We start from the raw sequence: 24,135 nt of genomic DNA, 5'->3' as shown, positions 1-24,135 counted from the left end.
TCAAATTGCATCAATAAATATACACAATAACAGTAGGAAGAAGCATGCTGATCCAAACGCCATTCTTGATGATTGACATCAGCTATTGGCCAACAGTAGCCACGTATAGGAATCTGCTATATTATGAAATAAAGCGTCCAGAAAAGAGTGAGGAGCAGGCTTCTGTTCAAAAGGGAACGCTTGAGAAATAGGTGTCTTCGTACTCTGTTTCCAAGCTCCATGTGCTGCACATGACTGTAAAATTTGGCTGAGATGTTCACAGCAGCGTATGCTATCCGCAGAATGTGTTTTTCCACCAAGCCCAATAGGTGGTCCTGGGCCCCTTTTATCCTTCTCTCCACAGGGGCATTCAGGGCAATTTAATTAATAATGGTCAAATTTTATAAATAACATTTGCCATTTTTATTTTTTTTTATTTTTTTATTCATTTTATTTTTTAGCATGTTCCAAACCTCGCTTTTCCATCGTTCCGCATTTTTATTTTGTTCTGCTGAACATTGCCGTTACATTGAGTTGAGTTTTTGGTATTTTAAAGCGTTTTTGTTCAGGTGTTCCTTGTCATTTGTACATGATCTTTTTTTTTCCCTCCACTTTTTTCTGTATACAGATGTATGCCTACATGTACAGATGCAAATATGTATAGATGCTGGGTTGGTGTAGATGCGCATGTGAATATATGTATACAGATGTTATAAATGTTCTGCTGTGAATATCAATATCTGTATAATATGAAATTGTTTTTGCACATATGTAACCGATTTTCTTTGTGAATATTCTGCAACTGTTCGTCAAAGACAGGGGACAGGAACCTCGTCAAGCTGCGATTGGGCAGCTTTTTGTTCCTGCCCTTGCATTTTCTTTTTCTGTGCAAAGGAAAATGCAAAATAAAGTTTGAAAGTTTGAAAGTTCAAAAAAAAAAAAAACACGCTTGAGCATTGGGTTGCTGTGCTTAACGAACCCATGTTAAGCAGGTTTGATTCTGCCCCGCACTGGAGAAATTTTAATGGCATTTTTAAAATTGAAGCTCAGGGAAAACAGTTATACAGACATGACTGCTGGAAATTGGCTGAAGGTACCCTAAGAACAACAGTCACGGTAAATTCATAGTTTTACTGTTCAGGTTTGCCATCATCTCTGGAACTTTTCGTCCACGCATTGCCTGTGCTTGTTCAGCTGTGCTGCCACATCTGTATGTGCACATGGGCTTGCTGCAGGTTTAGATGGGGCATCACCGTTATTGCGGTTTTCAACTTGGCTCGTCAGTAGGCAGGCTTATAAGTGATGCACTCATGATCATTTTAATTTGGTGACCATCAAACAGTGGTCTAGTGGTGGAAGACCTATATTACTGCAGAAATGAGAAATCTCTTCCTAGCTCAACAGTTGCTTTTCGTCACACTAGTAAAACTCGAGGTCAATGTGATAGGGATGACGTGATGCATGTGAGGTGTGCTTCCACAGTGTCATTGTTTTGTAGGCTGGAAGACGCACATGACGATGAAATCATAAAATGTGCAGGCACTAGGTGACATGCCGCGGTGACTCGGTGGCTATGGCATTTTGCTGCTGAGCGTGGGGTCACAAGTTTATACGCTTCCATGGCAGCCACGTTATGATGAAAGCAAAACACAAGAATGCTCATGTACTTATATAAGTGCATGTTAAGCTGAGGCTGGTCAAAATTTATCTGGAGCCTTCACTATATCTTCCACATAGCCGCTGTGCTGCTTTGGGAAGTGAGAACCCCAATTGATCAATCGGGATTGAATCAGCTTAAGGAGGTGATCGACGTCCACTGTGAGAGACCTTCTTACTGCAGTGGAACCGAACAAAGCCACATTGCCCGAAAGGCGAAGCAGTAATAGCGATAGCTAAGTATCAGGCAACTACATGTAGCAAGGTTCGTAGTTTTATCGGCCGTATAAACTGCAGTAAACATTCGCTCACCAATTTAATTAGCAAGCATGGTGTCATGCACAAACTGGCAAACATGAACAGGTCTGACTCGATGACCACATACACTCGGTGTCACAGTGCTGGCCCAATGAAGAGTGGCAGCAGTGGCAAGCAAATTCCCCTTCGTGCTTCCTCTCCCTTCAGTGCGAACTAGATGTGCGATAATATAGCACTCTCGAAGGCACTATCCCGGCTCGCCCAGCTGTTGCATGCACTGCAGATTAATTACCCCCAAGATCAGGTGCGCGTGGCCGCGCTCAGCTGCAGCTGAGCTAGAAAAAGAGATGCACTCTAACCTACACCTCTTCCTCCTCCTAGTGCGTGCTCATCTCCCCACCTCCCTCTCTTGTGCTAGCGAGATGGCGCGGGAATCAAGTCATAGTCCTTCTCGGCTCGCCCTTGCATGCCTTACCTTGCACCTACAGCGTACTATGTGCAGCCGCAATCTTATCGCGCTTGGACTTTATAACAGAACCTCATGACAATGCCAACGGTGATAGCAGCGGAAATTTGCCTGGAGTGTTGATATGCAGTGAAATCTCTATATGACAAACTTCTGGGAATCGCTGCAAATTTTTCGTTGCTCTGAATTTTCATGATAGTGAAGGCCCCAAAATTAAATGTTCCACCCATCAAACCATCCATTCTTATCATACGAGCTGTCAGCGAAAACACAGCCGTTTGTGCTCGGCCTGCAGTGTAGCTATTTTTCATAGATACCATTGCCATGCACCACTGAAGCACCGTACAGTAAGGGCAGCGGGGGCTAGAGAGGCACTGACACTGAGAAAACCACCAACAAAGAGGAAAGAGAAAGCTTCTCGAAGGCGCACTATTTCTTTCTGTTTGCTTGTTTTTCTCACATTCCTTGCCATGAACACTGCAACTGTCGTGCTCCAGGTGGACACCTGTACTATTTCAAAGTGCAACCTTTGGCACCATTTGAAAAGTGCGACTGTGTGGTATCCCCGCGAACATGGAGGTTACATTTCTCCCTGCCGGACGCTGGGAAGCGCCTAAGAATGAAGAGGCATGCAGAGAAGGAAGGGGAAAAGGAGTAGATGCACCTCCATTGCTACGCGACACTTGTCTGGGTGGAGCATGCACTACTAAAAACTGATGCATCATTGCCTCTGCAATAACAAGAAAGAAAAGAAAAAGAATATATAGTCCCCCCTCTCCTTTTTCTCCTTCGGTGCTGTCTCATGTTTTCCGAACCCATGCATCGTGGCATCTGCGCCTTGTTGTCTGCCAGCCTACTGTTCTGGTTGCCAGGACAGAAATCTAAGAACCCCCTGATTTTGGAATATTAATTTTTAGTACTGAGGGTTTGTTAACATGACATAGAAACTGAGTAATGGTTGTTACTGTGAAAGTTCAGTATTCTGAAGTTCATAGTACTGAAATATTTTTACATTGAAACTATAAGTATTCAGCAGGGGATTTTTGAAAAGTTTGTTACTGTGGTGTGTGTAGTATAGAGGTTTCACTGTAATTGCTATCACAATAAAATATGATATGCCAGGCTGCGACTCTCTTAGTGAAGGCATATCAGAGACCGAAGGAGTTATCGGTGGTGCCAAGGAGTATAACATGACATTGGCCTGTAGCTGATAGTGGAGGAGTTGCATTGAGATGAGGTGCTCGAGTGCATTGCCTTCAGCACACCACCTGGCCATAGCCAAGGTGGTGTACTGAAATCAAAAATGCCCTCTCACGAAAGCCAGACACTTCTTTGCAATTCTTACCAGTTTCAGATCTGCCTCTACAAGTTGCACTTATCATCACATGCTGAACAGGATGGAAGTGAACATTCATGATTGCTTCAAGAATTTACGTAGAGGACAAGTAGCTTTTTTGATGGTTGAAGACACCCGTGTGTCAGTCATCGGAACAGAACAGCAGTGGTTAAACTTAAAATGGATGTCCTGGGCTAGAAGCAACATTCCAGTGATGAGGTTTGTCTCCTTCAGTTCAACAACTGCAAATATTGTAATGGAGGATCTCGGATGGCCTTGCGCATTCCTTTAATTCTCCTGCTAGATGCCATTTTCCATCTCATACTTTTTCACTCACTTCCTCCTCCTGTCTTCTTGCACAGATAATCCCTTTCATAATCCTGTTCCCAGTTTTTGAGCGTATCAGTATGTCTCTCACTGCAGCCTGAGTCATCCCTTGTTTGACTGTTGTTGATTACTTCGTCTGCATCTTCCTGTAAGCCTTGGTCTTTTTTTAGCTACTTGTAAAACATTGGGACAAAAGCTGTATTGCAAAGTAATAGTCATAAACAAAGATTATTTTCTGGGTCTTTTTTTGTTTGTTACAAACAAAATTGTCGCGCTGACACTTTTGTTTATGACTGCCATCGGAATCGTGATGAGTGCAGAAGATTACGCTAGAAGAGCAGTATCTTTTTGCCTGTTGTGATGTGCGACAATGCACCACACGTTCCAACCAAAGCAGACACTGCTCTACTAGCGCAATCATCTGTATTAATGACGGCACTAATAGCAGGATGGCTAGAAGGGGGCGTATTGGCAAGTACATGAGCAAAAAAAAATCATGCATGCTCACTGTAATGTCTCGACACCAGGTGCTTGCTTCATCATGAAGTGCAGAAATGCAGTTTGGCATGCACTTACAGATCCTGTAACATTTTGTCCCCACCTGTACATAGAATTGAAAACACTGTCAGCAAGCCTTGGTTGCCACTGTTTTAGTTGTATGAATTGCATTTTTTTTGCCCAGCAATCAGTGTTCTAGCCCACTTAACTATCACAAGCTTACAAGCAGCATTGTCTTACAGGAATTGACACTCGGGAGCTGACCAAGAAGATCCGGGAAAAGGGCACCATGCTTGGAAAGGTCAGGCATACATTCCTTTTCATAGCCTGCATCGGCGTGTATGTAAGGCTGTGCTATCTTGTCCCAGGCTTAATGTCTGCTTTCATTAAGATATGCAGCAATCTGTTTCTTGAGATTTTAAGAGCTTGCTGAAGAACTATTGGTGGATATACGTACAAATATAAGTTTACAGCACTTGGCAGAGTCTTTTGTTGGTAAATTATGAAGATACACCCACATGTAGACAGATATAATATGTAACTACTTGTTTCTGGGCCGGTTGGTTCATACTTTGTGGGGTTCTCACCCGTGCTCTTGGGACAAAGGAACGACGACACAGTAGTGCCAACAATCGCAAGGACATTTATTGCACATTTCATAGATGAATGCCTGCTAGCCGAGTTGCTAGCCACAAAACATGCCGATGGGCGCGCGACAAATCGCAGAAGTCCAACTCACCGCGACAGGATAGCGAGCGAATATGTTCGCCCCTCTGCTGGATCCCAACGCCTGGTCGTTCGCGCGTACGGTCACGCGAACGGTGGCCCTTTCGCACGAGGCTTCACGAGACTGTCTTACAGAAGCATGGATCGGCGCTCGCGCGGCACTTCCGCACTGCTTGCCGTGCCCGAACCAAAGAGGAAGAGCCTTCCTTTTCCTCGTCCAAGTAACCCCGCCGTGAGGCGGCTTTAGCAGTGCAACACTAGCGCCATCTCTCTTACTGCGCTTCAACCACTCGGACCGCCACGAGCATCACGGCATCACGCAGGCCACGCTACAAAGCTGGATTGCAGGAGACGGGAGCTATGCGGGAAAACAACATATCAGGGGACGCGTGAGAGTCGCGCATCCCCCCACCCTTAAATCACGACATATTCCGGCGAAACATGTCACACGGTCTAACATGAACGCGTGCCTCGCGAACAAGGTTGTACATGCAACAGTGGCCACGCTGAGGAAATGTCCCCACGCTGTCCATAACATGCGAGCAGACATTGTCCTTGGGGTACACCGCTGGTGTCCACTGGTCACAGCAGCAGCTCTGCAGACTCGGCGGCTCGATTCCAGGCCAGGACTCTGGAAACGGCGACGCAGTAGTCGGCACGAGCAAGCGTCGCTCGCGCCGACGCGCCCTGCTGGCGAGCCGCGATAGCTGTCGGTGATCGCTAGCTTTTTTCTCCACCGCCGAGGGTTGCGAGCTGGATACAGGCGGCCACCGAAGTCGCTGCGCCGAAGTCACCACAGCATCACCATTGCCCGGTGGCTCGATCGTAGTACGGGGCAGCAGCGCAGACGATGTGCAGGTGACGGCAAACCAGGGGTGACTACAATCGCGCTGCGTACACTCAACACACTCGGCAAACACTAAAGTAGTGCAAGGGAGAGGAATTCTGCATGCGCGTCGCCCACATGGTACGATGTTCAACTCTGCTAGCAAAAGATCGGGCAGCTACTCAGCTGCTGAGTTCACGGGAACGAAGCTAGCTTCCATGAGTCGAACGAGTAATTTCAATTCGTGCGAGGGTAACTAGAATGAGGGAAGCAAAGTGCAACACCTCAACGCCACGGTCCACCAGGTCGTGTCCCTCCACGTGCGACAGGCAGCTTCGTTAAGCCTTAGGCCTAAAGCGTCGCTACCCTGACAACCGGCATCCAAAAAACAACACCCAAAATGGGCCCAGAACAGGCAGCGGCGAGGAGACGTCAGCTCTCTTAGGTGGTCCTACCCCGCTCGGTGCACACAGCATCCGAGTTGACGGCGCCCACCGTCCCAGACGGTGTCGGAGTGCCCGGTGCCAGGCCGCAATACCAGTCAGCCCGTAGTGGCACCCGCAGCCACCCGGCTCCCAGAGCCGCGACTTCATCAGAGTTAAAGAGATAGAAGAAGCTATTTACATAAGAAATTCGGACCACCCACGAGGCTTCCGTACTCGCTCGCTTCAGGCTTGCCAATGCTCCTCGAGCGCTAAGCCTCGCTCTCCCAGGATGCAGACCATGTGGCTCTCGTACCGACGAATGTCATTAAAAAAAAAACACTTGCGAAAAGGCTTAGCACGTTGACATGTTCAAACACACTACAGCCACCATCGCCTCGCTCAAGAAAGCACACCACCAACGCTAGCAATCAAAATCCACGCTAGCCCTACGCGTCGGTTCAAACAAAGGTCTCGAACAAAGCACAACTGTTAAATCTATCGTCCGATGCCCCAAGAGGTCCACGTTGGGCAACCAGATGTGGGGTCCTCACCCCCGTACTCTTGGGACAAAGGAACGACAACACAGTAGTGCAAACAATCACAAGGGCATTTATTGCACCTTTCATAGATCAATGCCTGCTAGCCGAGTTGCTATCCACAAAACAGGCCGATGGTCGCTCGGCAAATCTAGGAAGTCCAACTCACCGCGACCGGATAGCGAGCGAATATCTTCGCCCCCATGCTGGATCGCAACGCCTGGTCGTTCGCGCGTACAGTCACGCGAACGGTGGCGCGTTCGAAGGCGGCCACGCGAGACAGTCGCACAGAAGCATGGATCGGCGCACGCGCGGTACGTCCGCGCCGCTTGATGACCTCGAACCAAAGAGGAAGCGCCTTGTCTTTCCCGCACCCAAATAACCCTGCCGTGAGGCGGTGCTAGCAGCACAACACTCGCGCCATCTCTCGCACTGCGCTTCAACCGCTGCGGGCGCCAGGCCACGTGGCAAAGCCGCACTGCAGGAGACAGGAGCTATGCGGGAAAACAAGATATCAGGGGACGCGTGAGAGTCTCACATCTCCACAACTTCTTACAGTGGAAAGGTGCGAAATAGTGTGTAAAAGTGACTTGACAGGAAAGAGCGTCCCTCCCAATGGTCTTGAGAGAATGTGCATACACTTTTCAAGAAAGGTGCCAGTATGCGCAAACACATATGCACATCAAGAACAGAACAGAGAGCAATGGAATTGCCATTATGGATGCTTATTTTATCATTTCGGTTATTTTTTCACATTTCACGTCTTTTCCACTGTAAGATTTGCACTGAGACTGGAGAGGGAGAGAGACAGAGAGCAATTGATAAATGAAAGACAGGGAGATTAACCAGGACTGAGCCTGCTTGGCTACTCAACACTGGGGAAAGGGAAAAGGGGAGGGAAAATTAAAAGAAGGGACTGAAGAGGAAAAAAGGAGAGGCATAAGAGTAAACAAAGTGGGACGTTATGCAGGTTTGTTCGAGAGTAATCGCTAGGTACCGTGTTTACTCGAAAATAGGTTCTTTAGTTTAAATTCTTGAATTCTTCGTTATAGGAGCAGGAATACAGTGCAGTCCACTTATAACGATACCACATATAACGATATATCGGTTATAACGATGGGTCAACATGAGAGTGTCATTTTATGCATTAGGTCTATGGGGAAAAATACCATTTATAACGATAGGTTATTCACCGCATATCGGATATAACGATCAAAATTTTGCACTCTGGACGGCGTTTTCCGTGCCAAATAATCGTAACACTTGCGTTGCTTAGTTCCCTGAAACGAACGATGTCGAGACGAGGCGATGTTTACCTCCGTAAGTTCGTATCTGCCGCCATTACCGCGCAGCGCGTCTCGCCCCGCCCGCGCACCGGAGAATAGCTGAGTAAGCGCAGCGTGCCACAAGATGCCGCTAGCTGCTTCATGCGCATCGGCCAGAGTCGCTCCGAAAGAGAGAGAAAGAAAAAAAAAGCGACAAGCAAAGCGGCGCGGTGGCGCCCGTCCCGCGTCTCTCTCGCGATAGCAGGCTGACGCCACCGGAGCAGCGTGCAACCAACGGTTCAAATGGTTCAACCCAGTTAGAAGATGGCGCCGACAAAGCGCAAAGCTGTGTCACTTAACACGAAGATGGATATTTTGCAGGACTCTCGATGCGGCTTCAAGGTGAGCGCCCTCGTGAAGAAGTATGAGCTCGTCCAGTTAACGATATCAACCATCTTGAAAACCGGGAGCACCGCGATTGTGAAGGCAGGAGCTATCAGCGGCCATGCCAATCAGCGGAAAAGGGTTAGAGACCCTTTGTACACCGATGTTGAAGAGGCGCTTTACCAGTGGTTCATCACCAATTGCTTCAAGAAGGCGGGCTTTGTGCGTAAGGACGAACTTCCCCAACCCGCTGAGACCGACCCGGTGGAAGTCGCTGACATACCGAGCTCTGGGAGCTCGTTCCTACTGGTGACACAGGTGTTGTGTCGAAGGAGGAGTTTTTGACTGCAGACAGTGCTGCCTCGTTCTGCGATGAAGTCACTGACGAGGCAATCGCCGAAGATGTGCTGTCTCGACAGACGGCAAAGTTGTGCGACGATGGCGACGGCATCAGCGACAGTGACAACGAGATCGACAGTGGCTCCTTGACCCCGACCACGATGTCCACGCAAAGTGCACTGTCGTCGATTGACTCCTTAATTGATGTTATGCATGCTAAAGGATTGCCGCCAGTGTTCGCGCAGCAGCTGGAATCCATGCACACCGCGATTGTGAATCTGAAGCTGCCGCAAAAGCAAGTGCAGATTTCGGACTATTTCGGCGCGCCTAACCCTTGACACGGTCATTGGCGCTAGAAATAAAGTTTGTTTTTTACGGCCTACTATCTACATCATATATTCTTTAGAGCAAGTAGCGAATTGGAGTTCGGAGCTGCAAAGGTATGTTCCGCGTTTAAAAAAAATTTTTTTTTTTGATAACTGCAGTCCAGATATAGCGATCATCGGTTATAACGATCATACGGTATTTTTCGTCTTTCTCGATATCGTTATAAGTGGACTGCACTGTACTGCCTCTCATATCTTCAATAATGTCAGCTGTATTGAGAACAACAACGTGCTTTTCCAGCATAGAAATTGTGCAGCTGCTAAGCATGAGGTCGCAGGATAGAATCCCGGCCATGGCGGCCGCATTTCGATGGGGGCAAAATGCGAAAGCACCCATGTACTTAGATTTAGGTGCACATTAAAGAACCCCAGGTGGTCAAAATTTCCGGAGTCCCCCACTACGGCGTGCCTCATAATCAGAAAGTGGTTTTGGCACGTGAAACCCCATAATTAAAAAAAAAAAAATTGTGCAGCATAGATATAGTTTGTGGTTAAGCTATTGCACATATGACACACGTGTGCTTGCCTTTGAGAAGTGGCAGCTATGGGAAGGCAGTAAGAGCAGTGTAGAGAATGTTTTGTCAGCAGCTGCTGTTGAGTGTGAAGGGGTTTCTCTATGATCGTACTGACGACACACTCGTCTGATCTGGCACTTTGTCTTCTTTTAATATTGCCATATGTTTCAGAGCGCCGAGGTTCAAAAAACACTCGCTGTGTGGTTTTGTGGTCTGGGCTTTGCTGAAATATTGGGTTTGTCACCAAGCAAACATCAGTAATTTCTAACAACAATGTTAGCAATTTAGTGTTGCATGCCTTGTTTAGGCAATTGAACCATCATGTAGCAGCTGGAATTTCACTGATCGATCTGCAGTGCTCCCCTGGTGAGAGCTCATGAGGCAAACGTTTAAAATGTCAACCCAGTCAACTGCTATAAACTTTGCTGCAAGCCTAAAAAAATGGCACATCCTAAGTAGGGCAAATATATCTACAAGGAGCATATAATACTTGCTTTAGTGCATAAAAGTACTAACTGTGCGATTCCATACATTTTGAAAAAAAACTGAACATAAGTGCAGTGCTTTTGTTATTTGTTGTGATTTGGGGCAGTTCAGCTTCACTTCCTGCTGACATGTGACCGCAGGGATACTTCACGCCACTTTTGTTGACTAACCAGTTGGTGCTGCTGCTTTGTGGGTGGCATATTATTTATTACTGTAGAAGTCCGGTGTTCCTTGTAAGGGAAGCACAAAAGGGCTCTGTCTACTTATGGAATATGTGTCATAAGTGCAGCGGGAATGTGCAGTACTAATTATCCCAATGCTTTTTTTTTTGTGTGTGTGTGTGTGTGTGTGTGTGTGTGTGTGTGTGTGTGTGTGTGTGTGTGTGTGTGTTTCTTGGCCTTTGTACTTTCGCTGCTGCCTTTCATTTGAAGGACGCTATAGTGTTTCCCCATTTAGAGGCAGCTGCCACAAGCCTCTTTTCATTTTGCATTCGAACTTGTTAATAACAACAGTGATAACAAGGAACCCAGTGTCCTTGGCGCCTTTGGGTTCACCAGCACTTTCCTTCAGCTGATTATGACGCACAATTGTCTGTAATAAAAAGCGTGCTTTGTTTTCCACTGCCTTATACGATTTCTAGATGGTTTCATAGCTCTTGGACGTTGTTTAAGCTCATGCGTCGAACTGGCATATGAATTTATTGTAAGCTTTTCTTTCTGCCTCTGCTCATTTGCAGATTATAATAGAAGGCATGGAGCACACTTCCCTGCAGTTTGAAAACCCAAATTTGCTGAACCTTGTCAAGGAAGTCTCTCTCAAGGTGAGAAGGGTACTACACGGCATAGGGAAACTACAACTGCTAGTGTTGGCACTTTCGTGCTTGCGTGACAAATGGCACCGTTTCCAGACATCTTTGATGTCTCGTTGAGGTATCCGCGAGCATGCACAACATGGCTGCACTACCACGCCATAAATGTAGATGGGAAGAAACCAAATGGAATACTTTTCATACCAGTATCATACGAGCATTTCGAACACCTGCACATTGCTTATTGTCTATCAGCTCAACGACAAAGTAGGTGCTGCTACACAACCAGCTTTGTAAGCCTTTTTGCGTCAGTGGCATACTGACTCAGTAGAGTTGCGCAGAACTCTGTTGGAATCTCGAAGGCCTTTGGGCATTGGGGAGGGGCGCCTTTATGAACAGCTCGTTTACGCTAGCTTGGTACAAACAATAATTCGTTAAAAAAATAATACAGTCGAATCCACTTATAATGATCCCAGATATAACAAATTATTGGTTTCAACAACCACATTTCAATGCGTTTATAATTTCCTGACTCTGCCCATTGAAGCTGCATCCAGATACAACGAGCATTTTTAAAAGTGCCGTACTGTTACAACGAACACTTCAAACCTGGTCGCGGTTAATGTAGGGTGCACACTAAGTTCTGAAGCACAAAAGCGTGAATTAATTGGCTCTGTGGCAGCGGACTCCTCGCTTCAGTCCAACTGCAACTTAGATTAAGACCACCAAGATAAGAGAGTGCCAGGCACGGACTAAGGAAAGTTGCTTGCTTGCTTGCCACCTTCATGTCCTCTGAGATGGCAGAATTCGTTTTAAAAATTTAAAAGAAAAGGAAAGGCCAAAGTTGATGTTTGATGCGAATGCTAGGCACTGCTGAAAACTTTTGATTGACTCCTATGGTCTCTATCTGGACTTGCAAGTCAACAGTTTTTCCAATGCAGGCCACCTGAAAATTCAACACGGTATTGCTCACAAATGTGAGATTGCAGATAAAATTACTTTTTTTTTTTTTTTATAAAGAAAAAGTGTTTAATACAGTGAAATCCCAGTCATTTGAAATAATCTCTTAATTCGAAGTGACAGCTAATTCAAACTACTCTGTTGGTCCCGGCAAAGTCCTGTGTACTTGAATAGAGAGGAACTCAAATGAATTCGAACTCCAAAAACCGTGCAACAGTTGTTTGGAACAAAATTACTCAATTCCACCGACTGCTTTTCAAGCAAACCTGAACCAAAGGAGTAGGTTCGATGTGTTGCTGGCTACCATAATGTTGCATGCTGTAAAAATGACGAGGAAAGCCGAGACCAAACCGGAGCAAGCAGAGCAGCATGCACCCTCTTTTCCCGTCTGGCTTAAAAGAATCAGAAAGAAGACCTTAACGCATACTCACCTGCTGCCTCCCTCCCCCCCCCCACTAGCACGCATTTTGTCAACGTTACGGTGTACTATTCTGCCCCCCTCTTCCTCTTTCCTAGCACACGCTTCCCATCATGTCCAACATTAGGCACATGGGGCGACGGCGAATATCCAAGTCCCCATTTTTCTCTGCTCACCCTCACATGTTTTCCCTCACACCCATAGCAAATGGCACGCGAGGTGCGGTCTTATCACACTTTTACTTTATACGGAGCCTAGGAGTCTCCCAATCATGTGCGGTTGGAGGAACAAGACTTTCAATGCGAGCCCAGTGACAGTTTGGTGTTGTACACTGTACAGAACAATTGATCGGGTGCTATATTTAAAGGGGCTCTCCTTAGCTTTATTCTAACAAATTTCCGTTTCCTTGGAGTTCAAAGTAAAGATATTCTTCTGTACCAACAAATAAAAAAAAAAAACAGCACGAACTGCCCAAGGATATTGATATGACTCTGCAAAAGTAAGAAGCCCAAAGCTGCCTACAGTAAGTCACACTTCTCCCCTTGGCCCGTGACCTTCGTGCCATTCGCTACCTTACAAAGGAAAGGGATGGGCACATCAGTAGAGAGACCATGTGGTCTTATGCATGATATGATCTGGCATTTGGCTTATTGTACCACTAGTGTCAGCTAACAAGTTCCCAACATGTTGCAACAGTTGCTGCACCTTTCAGAAGTGCAGGACATTGTATCTGATGTCGCGACACAATCTTCTCTCTCCTTCGGAATTCCACTTTGCCCAGTGTATCATATTGACACGCTGAGTTTCGTACCTCAAAATGCTGATAATGCGGGAAACAGCGCAAAAGCCATGGTAGTATTTTCAACATGCTGGAGTGAAGCTTCCGTTGTGGATAGCTCGGCAAACCATTTACCAATTATTGCATTAACTTTTAACTAAAATACCATTTCATCGTGCTTTTGATGCAGGTCTACTCTTCATGGCTAGAAATAAAGGTGATCAAACCGTCATAATTTTCCTGTGTGTGGAATGGTATTAGGGCTTTCTGGTATTAATGGAGTAGGCAAGTTCTTCCTTAGGCATGTGGCTATGGTGTTGGGCTGCTGAGCACGAGGTCGCGGGATCGAATCCCGGCCACGGCGGCCGCATTTCGATGGAGGCGAAATGCGAAAACACCCGTGTGCTTAGATTTAGGTGCATGTTAAAGAACCCCAGGTGGTCAAAATTTCCGGAGTCCTCCACTACGGCGTGCCTCAATCAGAAAGTGGTTTTGGCACGTAAAACCCCAAATATTATTATTATTATTATTCCTTAGGCATGTATTTCTTGGTCAACTACCTTTGGAGATGTCACTTTAAGTGCGCCTTTATTGGATGCATCATGCACTAAACATTATGTGATGCTAGAGTGTAAAATATCTCCGAAAGTGATAGCTTAAGAGTACAGCCCCTGCTTGTAGGTTTGTTAGAGCTGTCTGGGACGTCTCTGCTGTTCACATGTTGCAGGCACCCATTGTGTACAACAAAGGAGGCAAGCCATCGATCACCGTGGTGGACTGTGGCATGAAGTATAACCAGCTTCGCTGTCTCATATCTCGGGGAGCTCGGGTCACGGTAGTGCCCTGGGACCATCCTGTGGACCCCAAGGGTGAGCTGTACCCTAAATGCTACCGCAAAGCATGCCTAGAGTGTTAAACGCAATACATTTGAGTGACCCAACAGTTTTATTCACTGAACAAGGCTTGTTACTTCTGTTGCCTTTTACTACCACAAATGTACTGCTGGGGACATCTAAGTGTTAGAAAATTGGGATTAACCAGAATGTTTTTTTTTTAATCTGTTCCATTTTCACATTATATCGGCATCACTGCGACTTGTATGCTTTGTTTGAGGCCTACACCATCTTTGGCGAAATACAAAAAACACTCCAGTGCTTGGATTTAGGTACACATGAAAGAACCACAGGTTATCAGAATTAATGCACAGCTCCCAACTACGGTGTGCCTCATAATTAGATTGTGGTTTGGCATGTGAAACCCCAATTGCTTGTTTTAGCACTCTAGCACGCTCCGTGATTGGCGCATCCATGCTATAGTAAAACGTTATTGTCTCTATCCACCAATCGTGTTGACCGTCTGTGGTTTGCCGGAGACTTGGCCATGATCGGCAGTGTGCGGGGTGCGCAACAGTGTGAAGTGGCCGCAGGTGCGTTGTGGCAGTACATCTCCTCCAAAGATGTCAAGCAAGAGACTGTGTGTGTGACGAATCTTGATCGAAACGTTTAAGGTGCATGTCTTCGGGAAGATAAGCCCGCCAACAATGCATCTATCGTCATCGTGGGATTTCAATGTCGATGTGAGCAGACCTGATGGGGCTTGGATACTTACCTTCATGTTGGAGCGCTTTGGCCTCAAGTGTTTCACCGATGCTACCCTACCCACAACTCGCCAGCGATCGTGCATCGACCTAACCTTCGGGAAGACACACATTGGATTGACACATTGAAAGTGCAACCACTTGTCGTGTACCACAGTGATAACACGGCAGTGATTGCAATGGCCACGAAATAAATTATGACAGCCGGATCTTTGAGTAAATGTCTCTTTATTAACCCAATACTAAACTCTCAATAGTAGTCAAATTCAACATGGCAAATCCCCACCATAGGAAAACTTCAACATAGCAAAACCAACCATAGCGCCAGGTTCACTGGGCTTCCCTCTTCACAAGGTGGAAGGGCTCTAAATTTTTTAATTTATTTCTCTGGGCGCTCGCTGGTAATGTGGATGCGAAGCAGCTGGCCCCATCTTGTGGCATGCTGCGCCAACTTGCGATGTTCTTCGTGGCTTTCACAATTGGCACACTGGCGGGATGCGCTATGAAGTAATACAGTAAAACCTCGTTAAACCGTACCCGCTTAAACAGTAGTTTCGTTTTAAAAGTAGTAAAGTCAAATCCCCGACTCAGCGGCCATTGAACATAATGTGTTTCGTATCCGCATAAACCGTACCAGCTTACTGCGTACGCATCGGTTAAAACGTAGCGTTTGAACTTTTCGTCGCGCAAACACGGCGCTACGCCGTCTCCATCGGGCGGCCCGGCAGAACAAGACGCCTCAGAGATCGGAACAACGGCCTCCAAGCGCCCTGTGCGTTTGCGCGTGAAGCCACATCAACATCAACATCATTTCGACGCGGTGCCAGAGAGCGTTATGGCGTCGTGCAAGCGAGGACTCGCGTCGTTCCGAAGCTTGGATAAAAAAGACGCCGGGTGCTCAGCATAGAAGAAAAATTAGACATCGTCCGTAGTATCGAACGTGACACGAAGAAGTCGGCGCTGACACGCAACAGGGATCTGCTGTTGACTACAGTGTGTGGCATTTGGAATGCGAAGAAGTTGCTCGGCAGCGCTGCTGCGACCGCGAAGATATGTCGGCTACGAGGTTAGACTTTTCGCCATCGTTGCTTCTGTTGTTGCCGAAGTGTCGACTAGCGACAGTGACGAGGACGACACGGAAAAGCGATAGCACGGGCGATTCAGGCCCGACAGTGGCATAAGCTGCGCGTTTCAGCCTCATGAATGCAATCGTCGCGACGACAATAGGGGCGCGATAACGTAACTCTATTCCAAATGAAAATTATTCCAAACTCCGGCACCCGTAATGAAAAAGGCGCCCTCGGGACTTCTGCAGCACTACTACGCACGTGCACGGTGAATACGTAACACCAGCGAGGAATCTGCCATGCGAGTGTTTGCCGAGAAGAGGGGGCTGGCTGAAAAGCTGGCACGCAGCTTCAGTAAGTTTGAGGCCGCTGTCGTCGGCGTGCTAGGCCGCCGCGGCATCAAACGAAAATAACGCTTTTGTCGCGCGAAGTGAATAAATACTGCATGTTTTCCCCCCGTTCATCGCACTCTCTCTCAGTTCCGTTTTCGACAGGTAAGTGGGCGATCTCATGCTATTCGGTTAAACAGTACTACCGTTTAGTACGTACCTTTCCCGAGCTCCGGCCAACTACGGTTTAACGAGGTTTCACTGTACTGTAGCGGCAGATACGACCTTGTGTAGGCAAACTTTTCACCCCATCTCGATTAAGGGAACTTGGCAATTCTCTGAATTATCCTTCATAGAAAACGCCAGCCAAAAGGCAGAATTTCGATCGTTATATCCCACATGCTATGAATAACATATTGTTATAAATGTTCTTTTTTTTTTTCTCATAGCCCTAATGCAAAAGTTGATACTCTGAAGTCAACTCATCGTTATAACCGATATATCATTATATGTGGTATCGTTATAAGTGGATTGCACTGTAGACTCGTGTATGTACCGCACCCTCAACTTGGTAGTCCAAAATTCTGAAGAAAAAAAAATCCGGGTGAGGAGCAATCGCATTCGGTGCCCCAATGTGACACGCACTCATTGGTGAACTTGTGCGCACTGCACACTTCTGTGTGTTCCTACTAGATGGCGAGAGCTGTGCATTGGCCTCTAATGCAATGGTACATTTGGGAATCTGGGGTGTGCATTGGTTGCCGGCGGCAGGCACTATTTGACAAAAAGGTTTGGTCCTGTGTAAAAGCTGTGCCTCATCGAAATTGTGAAAAAGAGTGCGACCCTCAAACAAGTCTGTGCGGTATCTTTCTGCCCAAGCCAGCGAGCAAGGGTGAGTGAGGCGGTCCGGTGCTTATCTGCCTCTCCCTGTCTGTGGAACAGAGTTGTGTGGTTGCGTCTGTGCGCTTATTATTTTTAGGGGTTTTTGTTTTCCTCTTATTTTTAACACGCGTTGGCACCACGTCAGTGCTCTTGATCGCGGTGATCATGGATCCGGCAATCACAACAATTAGACATGCTTAGAAGCTCGATCGCCATGATCAAAAAGAACAAAGTGAGAGGGCATGCGGTAAGCAAAGGCACATGTGGCGAGATGGAGAGGCCAGGAGAGGAGGAAGGTCTCTACATTTAGTTTTTATTCGCAGGGTTTAGGCGCAAAAGGCACTGAGTGCTGCCATTAGTGCACACATGGCCCCTGATAGTTTGCTCTAAGTGGAGCACCTTATCAGTATGCTTTGAGTAATCTGATTTAAAATACATGCATTTTGGACGGGACTGGGAGAAACTTTGACTAAAGCAATAACTTGATAAAGCGGCTTCGTTATAGCGAGGGTTTACTGTACGCTGAGTCTATAAGTATGCCCAAATTATCGGCGCCCAAATTACGATCAGCGACTGCAGTCACCTTCGGAATCTTGCTGCTTTATTTTTATTGTGCCAACAAATGGGCACATAAAAGAAGCGTTTCGGAATCGGAAATTTGTAGGAGGGTTCCCTGCTGCATAGAGAGGTTTGATTGTAATCATTAGTGACATTCTGCAAGCAGGTTGTTGCCTTGTTTGAAGAATGCATGCTGGTGTTTCTGAGGCAGCAAATGAAGCAAATTAGTGTCACTTGTGGCTTTAAGGTTAAAATTTTGCTTACTATTGACGCTGTAAGTACTACAAAGAATATTTTAATGCCTCATTTCTCCCAATTTTACTATGTTCTGGCTTTGATCAGATTATCGTCTCAAGGCTGGCTGGTGGGCACTTTTCTCGTCCTCTTGCACAGATTGTGATGGTCTGTTCGTGAGCAACGGTCCGGGAGACCCAACACAGTGTGCCGCAACAGTCAAGATGCTGCAGACGTTCCTTGAATGCACTGACCCCGCTAAGCTGAAGCCCGTCTTTGGCATCTGCCTAGGACACCAGCTGATGTGCCTTGCCATAGGTGCCACCACGTACAAGATGAAGTATGTATGCAGCAGCTTGAACTGGCCCTCTGCTTTGAAACACAAACACTAAAGCTGTTCATTTGGAACATGTCTTGGTTTTTGTTTGGCAAGGGCTTTACCTCTTATGTCAAAACCTTTGTGACTGTGACTTCGTGGCAAAATGTTTTTTTTTTTTTTTTTGCATACTTGTTACTGCTAACAGCAGTTGTGAGCTACTAAATTGGCCACTGCTGTTTGTCCATGTTCATTCATCGTGTGACAAAGAAAATAAATATGCTGAGTGCGTACACACGATGAAAACCACTAAGCTTGAATTTTCTAGCTGTGCATTTTATTTGTAAAATTCACTGAAGCCACGTCAAACGTAACAGCTAACAATCCAGTTTGTAGCCCTAAAGATACGGCAGAATGTTTTGCGCGGCCCTTTTGGTGGAGCAGAGTCACGTGGTAGCACTCGCAGTTTTTTGGACTACGTTACATATACAGTCGAGCCCGACTATATCGAACCCGTTTACATCGAATTATTCTATATATCGAACAATTTCTGGACACGGTATACTTACTAGAGTATATATAGCAAAAATTATGCTTATATCGAACAAAAATAGCAGCGGCTTCCGATATATCGAACGTCAAGCGGCAGTAAAGTGCCCCCAGAAGTTGGCTTTCCCTTGTGGCGGCGGGTAAACCCGGCGGCGCGGCTCCATCCAACCGCTCTCCCTATCGTGACCGTGCTCAGTGATGACTGTAAATTTTGATAAATGCGACGAAGCCATTGCCAAAGTTTGAAGCAAGCTGTCAGAATTTCCGCAAGCTGTTGACGGATCAACGGTGGACGAGTTTGTGAGTGCAAATGATGGTGTCAAGACCACAGGAGACCCCGAAAACGAAGACTACATTGCCGACAGCGTACCGAGCACAAGTGAAAGTTGGCTCCATGAGGAAAGCAACAACAGTGCTTTGTCCAGTTCCTCCGAAGTGATTGGTGTACCCGCACTAGTCCGGTGCTTCTGCGCGAATGCGGAATGTTGCAGCCTCAGCTGCTCCGACTCCTTAGACAATGTGGAGAAGTGCGTGTGTCACAAGCAGCAAAATTCTCAAGCAGAAGAAAACCTAGGACTATTTCATGCGTAACTAAGCTAGTTTTATCAATAAAGTTATTTTATAAATGGTATGTGCTTTTACGACATCCAATTATTTAGCAGGCTTATATCGAGTTATGCTCTATGTTGAACTGATAGGCATTCTTTTGTGAGTTCGATATAGCCGGGTTCAACTGTATAAACGGTCATACATTTACAGACAAGGTAAAACTCCACAGCAGTATTTGCGGCTTCTTATTTATAGTCTTGTAGTTAGATGGCGAACTGCTAGCTGGTCGGCAAGCAGAGCAGCAACTCTCATCAATTACAAAAGCAACAAGCAAAAACCTCTGACAGCACAGCGTATACAGTCAACGTCCAATTTTTTGGTCTCCCTACAGGCTGCAAAAACGTCTGAGAAATCGGGCAGTTCGAAAAAAACGAATGCATGCCTCATACTGCCCCCAGCGGCTCAAATAGCCGCAGGCACGTCCAAAATAGTTCTGAAGGCCTGTCAGTATACTTATTAAGTGTGTTGGTGCTCGTACTGTGACAAGACTGCTGGTGCACGTATGTATAATTAAGGAGTACCTACTGTGTCCTGGGACAATTGCCCCTTACCACTTTTGATATGCTTCACCGCAATGCCTCGCGTATGCTGTATTGAGGGGAAGCTGACTTTCAGGAACTGGTATTGTTCAATGCGTCATGCCTTTCAAGCTTCGAAGCCATTGGCAAGGATTATAAAGGCGGAGTCAGTTGCATTGCTAGCAGCAGCAAATTTTGTTAATGAAAAACACTGCACTGAACAGCGAGACGCTTGGTAGCGAGCGTCGAAGTAGCTAAGTCTAGATCTAGAGTGCCATTGTGGTGGTGGCTACGGCTGTCAGCAGATCTGCGTGCGAGAGCGCCTGTTCGAGGCATCGAGATAATCAAAATGGCGGTGTTGGTGGCTTCGATCAGTCCCGTTTCGGACCTGCAGTCATGGCAAAATGTCCGCCGGAAAATCAGACGGCGGAGGTTTTTTGCGGCAGAAATTTCGAACATTCTCATACATTGACTTTTAGGGGTACCATGGCAGTGCCACGAAGGCATTTGAATTATCAGGCATGTCCAAAAAATCGGGCATCCAGAAAATCGGTTGTTGACTGTAAAGAGCTTTCATATTAAGCAGCTAAAGCAACCCCAATAAATTGTTTCAGAATGAAAATATTATACTTTGAGCAAGAAAGACAAAAATTTTGAGATACTAGCAGACATTTCATTCAAATACAACAAGATTGGTCTGAATTCCGAAATTTCCAAGCAAGAATTTTTGAGTGTATGTGTTTGCTGCTACATTATATAGATATATAATGAGAAATTTTCGGATGTGTCGAAGTATCCTAAGATACAAATGGAAGTATCGTATTAGATACAATAATTGCAGTAGTGTCTTGCATATGTATCTCAAATACTTGTTGCCCCAGTATCTTGTATGGTATCATGATACAATTGCTAAGTATCGTTGCCCAGCCTTGATCCGTGGCAATGGCAAAACTCCTGGGGAAGGTTCAGCACATTCTCTAGTTCAAAGTGGTGTATACACCAAGCAAAGGGTTATAGCAAGGTTTTTTGTTGACAGCACCAGCAAGGACCGGTGCTATGCAGCTGAAGACTAGTACATGCACTACATCGAAAGTCTACAAATCAGCTCTTTAGTTGCTTCCTCTGGAACTCGATCTTTGCTGCTGTGCCTGCATTATCTCAGTGATGTAGGTCTCGGGAGGCATCATCATGGTGGTGATAGCTACACTGTCGAAAAAGCAGGAAAACATGGCATGTGCACTGCAGATAAGCATCCACACTGTTTCAAGGGGACAGAGTTTCTTACAAAAATTACTGAAGGAAACCCTTGGGCTAATGTTTACAAGAGCTGCAAGCGTGAATGTTCAGCCAGCGTGACGGTGGTGATTAGTACATGAATTTGCTAAAACTTCAAACAGTTTCAAGCTGATCATTTTCAACAGAATATTGTGCTACAAATGCAAGAATTCACCGCTATTACACATGCACACAGAAACTACCATATTTATTCGATTATATGGTGGTCGCAATTATAAGGAGAGTGCCGGTTTGAGGACCCAAAAAAAGAAGCTTAAGTATGCATACTTATATAAGGCTATATAGAGTAGCCGACGGATTATTCAGACTCTGCAGGGATTGCCTGAAATACTGAATTACTAAGACAGCCAAAACACTAAATGGCGACCGGGAAATATTGGGAAAGGCAGCTCCAACACGTGGAGTGCGGGTTATATGTGAATTTTTGCCTTTAAGTATTGCTTCACGGCAGTGTGAATTTCGCCGTATAGTGTGGCTATAGTGTATAATGTGCGCTGCCGTAAAGCCACACTATATGGCGAAATTAGCACTGCCCTGAGGCCAGACCTAACAGCAAAATTCGCGTATATGGTGGGGGGTGACATTGAGGCTAAAGACACCGCGAAAAAAAAAAACCCCTCGAATAAATATAGTAATTGTCTTATTGTCTTGCTCTGTTTAGAAAACTATGATTGCTTCGAAAGTTACAGTGACAAAGCCTAATAAATAATCTCACAGGAACGTTTGAAGCCACAAGCACAAAGTCTAGGCAAGTCCACGTGCTAGCAATCACTCTTATGGTAGCTGAATGATCTAGTGATAATTTCTAGCATAGCATGCAAATTGCATGTAAAGTAGTCTACAGCAGAACGAGACCTTTTTGTCCTTGCGGGAATCGCAATGTTTTACTGCAACGGTAGTCAAGAGCTCAAAACAAGGTTTTCTGCCATGCTGCCATAATTGACGTCATCATTGTGTCGTTGTTGTGCCAGTGTTGTCAAGCCAGTTTCATGCCACAGCCATAGTTGCTGTCAAGTAAATATAGTAATCACTTGAATGCGCTGCCATGGATGGTGCCACTTCTGGCAACTTTGAGTATTTGAGAAGTGCCGTATTCATTTGATTATAAGACGAAGATGCAGTTGGGAGACCCAAGAAAAAGACCTTAGGTGTGTACATTAATATAAGGCAATATAGAGTAGCTGACCGATTATTCAGACTCTTCGGGGATCACCCCCGAAATAATCAGTGCGAATTATATGCAAATTCGAGCCTGCGAAATTCACGCTGCTGTGAAGTCACACCTCAAAACTAAATTCGCATATAATCCGTACCTGGCCATTGTCCAAATTTTGCAATTCTTGATGCCAGTTACACCGACAAAAATATGCTGCTTGCTCAACTGCCACGGTTTATTAGTTGCTACAGTATGTGCTGCTGTCTAAAATCTGGATCACTGAAAATGTGGCACTGCTGCTGCCATATTGAAACAGTAACTGAATCGACCAGTATAGCATATAAGGTGAGGGGTGACTTAGAGGTTAAGTATTCTTGAAGAAAAGATCTCGCCTTGTATTTGAATAAATACGGTAATTTATGGTGGCGCCATGACGAGCAATTAGTCAATTCTTGCCTTTTGCGCTGAAAGTTAGGTGTCCAGGAATCAGTCATGCTTTTTGATGCCAATAATAGGTTCTACAGCTATGCATATTACATGATCAGAAATTCGTGTACCTTCAGTGGATAGAGCTGCGATGCTGATTTGCTCCATAATGGCAGGTTGTAGAATGCAACTCAAGCAGCGGCCGCACTTCCATTGAAATCGTCATCACAGCTGGACTTATTCACCTTACTCATGCACTATCATTTGGTGTACTGCACTATTTTAATTCCACGTGAAGTGTATTTGTGGCCGATGCACTCTTGCCGTTTTGCGTCACCTTCTCAAACGTTTTCAGATACGGCAACCGTGGCCACAACCAGCCCTGCCTCTTTAGCGATTCCGGTCGCTGCTGCATAACCACACAGAATCATGGCTACGCCGTGGAAGCTTCGACACTTCCCTCGGAGTGGTCAGCACTTTTCACCAATGCCAATGACCGCACTAATGAAGGCATTGTCCACAGGAAACTACCATTCTTCAGGTTGGTACTAGAAACTTTCTGCGTGTTTCCATCCCTGGAACTGGTATTTTCTTCTCAGTTTGCTTTGCCGTGTTTGTATTCTTGTCTTCTTAAGGGCTGCATTTGTAACTTTGCTTTGGGCGCTTGCTAGTATAGTATGGAGGCATGTCAATGGGGAAACTTCAGTTCACATAAACATGAATCAGTGTCAAATAAGTTGAGAAAAATTTTGAACAAGCATGAAAGTGAAATGTTCAGTGAACTTGGATGTTACTTTCAAAAGTATATGCTTATCTTCTAGCTTTACCCTGAGACATGAAGACATGATTAATGCCTTGTAGCACTAAATGACGCCACTACGCACAGATGGTAAAGGTCGGCACTCTTGGTCGGCACTGCAAAAGATAAAGTTAGGCGGCGTGTGCAGACAGCGCAAGCACGTTGCACGCTAGCGTTCGTTCTAGAAGCCTACAACACTGGCCTCTGCAGCCACTGCTCTGCTCGCTGCCTTCACCCTTCTGCCGAAATAAATGTAAGAACGATGGCACAGCTCGTGTGCCGCCATCACGCAAGATAAAGACATCTTAAGGAGAGTGATTGTAATTTTTCCAAGTCTGCATAAGACCTTTATGCATCAAATTCAGTGCTCAAATAGTACGCGAAGTTTAATGCGTCGCACAAGCTTTCGCTGTCTTCGTCAAAGTCG

General features: G+C 45.9%; 1 protein-coding gene across 2 annotated transcripts in view; it reads left to right on the top strand.

Annotated features, from left to right (window-relative positions):
- The window catches only part of r (carbamoyl-phosphate synthetase 2, aspartate transcarbamylase, and dihydroorotase rudimentary), a 178,089-nt gene that overhangs the window by 5,057 nt on the left and 148,897 nt on the right, over positions 1-24,135 (top strand). For both annotated transcript variants that reach the window (XM_075704255.1, XM_075704254.1), the window contains exons 4-8: positions 4,763-4,821; positions 11,145-11,228; positions 14,100-14,241; positions 18,199-18,379; positions 23,265-23,450. In XM_075704255.1, coding sequence (XP_075560370.1) covers positions 4,763-4,821; positions 11,145-11,228; positions 14,100-14,241; positions 18,199-18,379; positions 23,265-23,450 — 652 coding nt within the window. The remainder of the gene's footprint in view (positions 1-4,762; positions 4,822-11,144; positions 11,229-14,099; positions 14,242-18,198; positions 18,380-23,264; positions 23,451-24,135) is intronic.

The sequence above is a fragment of the Dermacentor variabilis genome, chromosome 9 (assembly GCF_050947875.1).
Source record: "Dermacentor variabilis isolate Ectoservices chromosome 9, ASM5094787v1, whole genome shotgun sequence".
NCBI lineage: Eukaryota > Metazoa > Arthropoda > Arachnida > Ixodida > Ixodidae > Dermacentor > Dermacentor variabilis.
The sequence above is the reverse complement of the archived record's forward strand: the minus strand, read 5'-3'. Positions and strand labels throughout refer to the sequence as shown.